This window comes from Hipposideros armiger, unplaced genomic scaffold, assembly GCF_001890085.2.
Source record: "Hipposideros armiger isolate ML-2016 unplaced genomic scaffold, ASM189008v1 scaffold_674, whole genome shotgun sequence".
In the NCBI taxonomy this organism is placed as follows: Eukaryota; Metazoa; Chordata; class Mammalia; order Chiroptera; family Hipposideridae; genus Hipposideros; species Hipposideros armiger.
In genome coordinates this window covers 853,458-854,885 of record NW_017732024.1, presented here as the reverse complement: position 1 = coordinate 854,885, position 1,428 = coordinate 853,458, and the positions used below count along the sequence as shown (strand labels likewise).

The 1,428-nt window shown below is 44.1% G+C and overlaps 1 protein-coding gene across 1 annotated transcript in view; it reads left to right on the top strand.

Annotated features, from left to right (window-relative positions):
- The window catches only part of SERPINB11 (serpin family B member 11), a 31,147-nt gene extending 29,725 nt beyond the window's left edge, over positions 1–1,422 (top strand). The window contains exon 6 of the mRNA XM_019626389.1: positions 975–1,422. Coding sequence (XP_019481934.1) covers positions 975–1,375 — 401 coding nt within the window. The 3' untranslated portion in view covers positions 1,376–1,422. The remainder of the gene's footprint in view (positions 1–974) is intronic.
- Positions 1,423–1,428: the final 6 nt, after the last annotated feature.

Sequence of the window (1,428 nt, the reverse complement as noted above, 5' to 3'; positions counted from 1 at the left end):
TGCTCTGCTACAGTGACAGTTTCTTAGACCAGTGGAGCTCCCAGGATCTTGCGGAAGCTGACTTACATGCATGGATGTTGTTCTAACCAGAGCAGAAAGCATGTGCAAATGCCCTAGAAGTATGGGGCAGCGAGATGGGATTGTGTCATAAAGTCACAGTAACTTGGCTTAGGGCCAAAAGGGATAAACGGAAAAGATACTTAGGAAGAGAAACCATCTTTACTTCATATCTGCTTTTGTATCGTTAGGGTAGTGAGAAGGTGACAAAAAAATTTTCAGCTCTTGTAATAGAAGAATGATGGGGCTTGACAAGTCAGTTTGGAGCTGTGGGAAGGGTTGTCACAGAGTTTCAAATGCTCAAGGATGGAAGTTTGAAGAGTTTACAAAAACTTATAGCACTGGGTGAAGATTGAGAGGTGAGGGTTGTGAGGCCGCTTGGGAAATCTGAGTACAGATGCGGGCGTTGAATTAAGGGCTGTCAGACTTCAGCTTCAAGAGTAAGGATGTGAGGGGATGAAAGTAGAATGGCACAAGGGGACCCTGGTGTCATAGGAGCCAAAGGAGAAATAAGTCCATCAAGGAGGGTACCAGGTAATGGTTCAGACATGAGAACCAAGAAGAAATGGGTGAGTTCATCCAGGAGCCGGGGACATAATGACTGTAGAGGTAATAGAGGGAAATGCAGGTGAAGCCTATGTGCTGAGGAAATTAAAGCAAAAGTGTGTAGGGTACACATTGGAGAAGTTTAATTATGAAATTATTAAATATCCATGAGAAGTAGACAATACAAAAGGGAAGACATGGTTGAATGCAAGATTTTTTTTTTTAGGTAGAACTTGAACATAGTTTAGAGGTAGAAACGAAATCAGTAAAATTGAATCATTTGCCCTGAGAATTATAAAATGAACAGCATGTAATGCAGAGGTCGTGTGTTTGGCTTGCGTGGGCTCATCTGTGTTTTGTCTCTTAGATAGAGAAGCAGCTGAATGTGAAGACATTTTATGAGTGGACCAGCCCTTCCAACATGATGGAAAGGGATGTTGAAGTCCATATGCCCCGATTCAAACTGGAAATCAAGTATGAGATGAATTCCCTGCTACAATCCCTTGGGATGACAAATATCTTCAACCAGATCAAAGCTGATCTTTCCGGAATATCACCAGTCAAGGGCCTGTATTTATCAAAGGTTATCCACAAGTCATATGTGGATGTCAACGAAGAGGGCACCGAGGCAGCAGCAGCCACTGGGGACAACCTTGCCGTAAAAAGACTCCCCGTTCGAGCTCAGTTCATGGCGAACCACCCCTTCCTGTTCTTCATAAGGCACATTGACACCAACACCATTCTCTTCTGTGGCAAGCTTGCCTCCCCCTAAGCAAATAGGATTGAGCAAGGCTCAGAGTCACAGAGGAGCCACGGGGACAAACC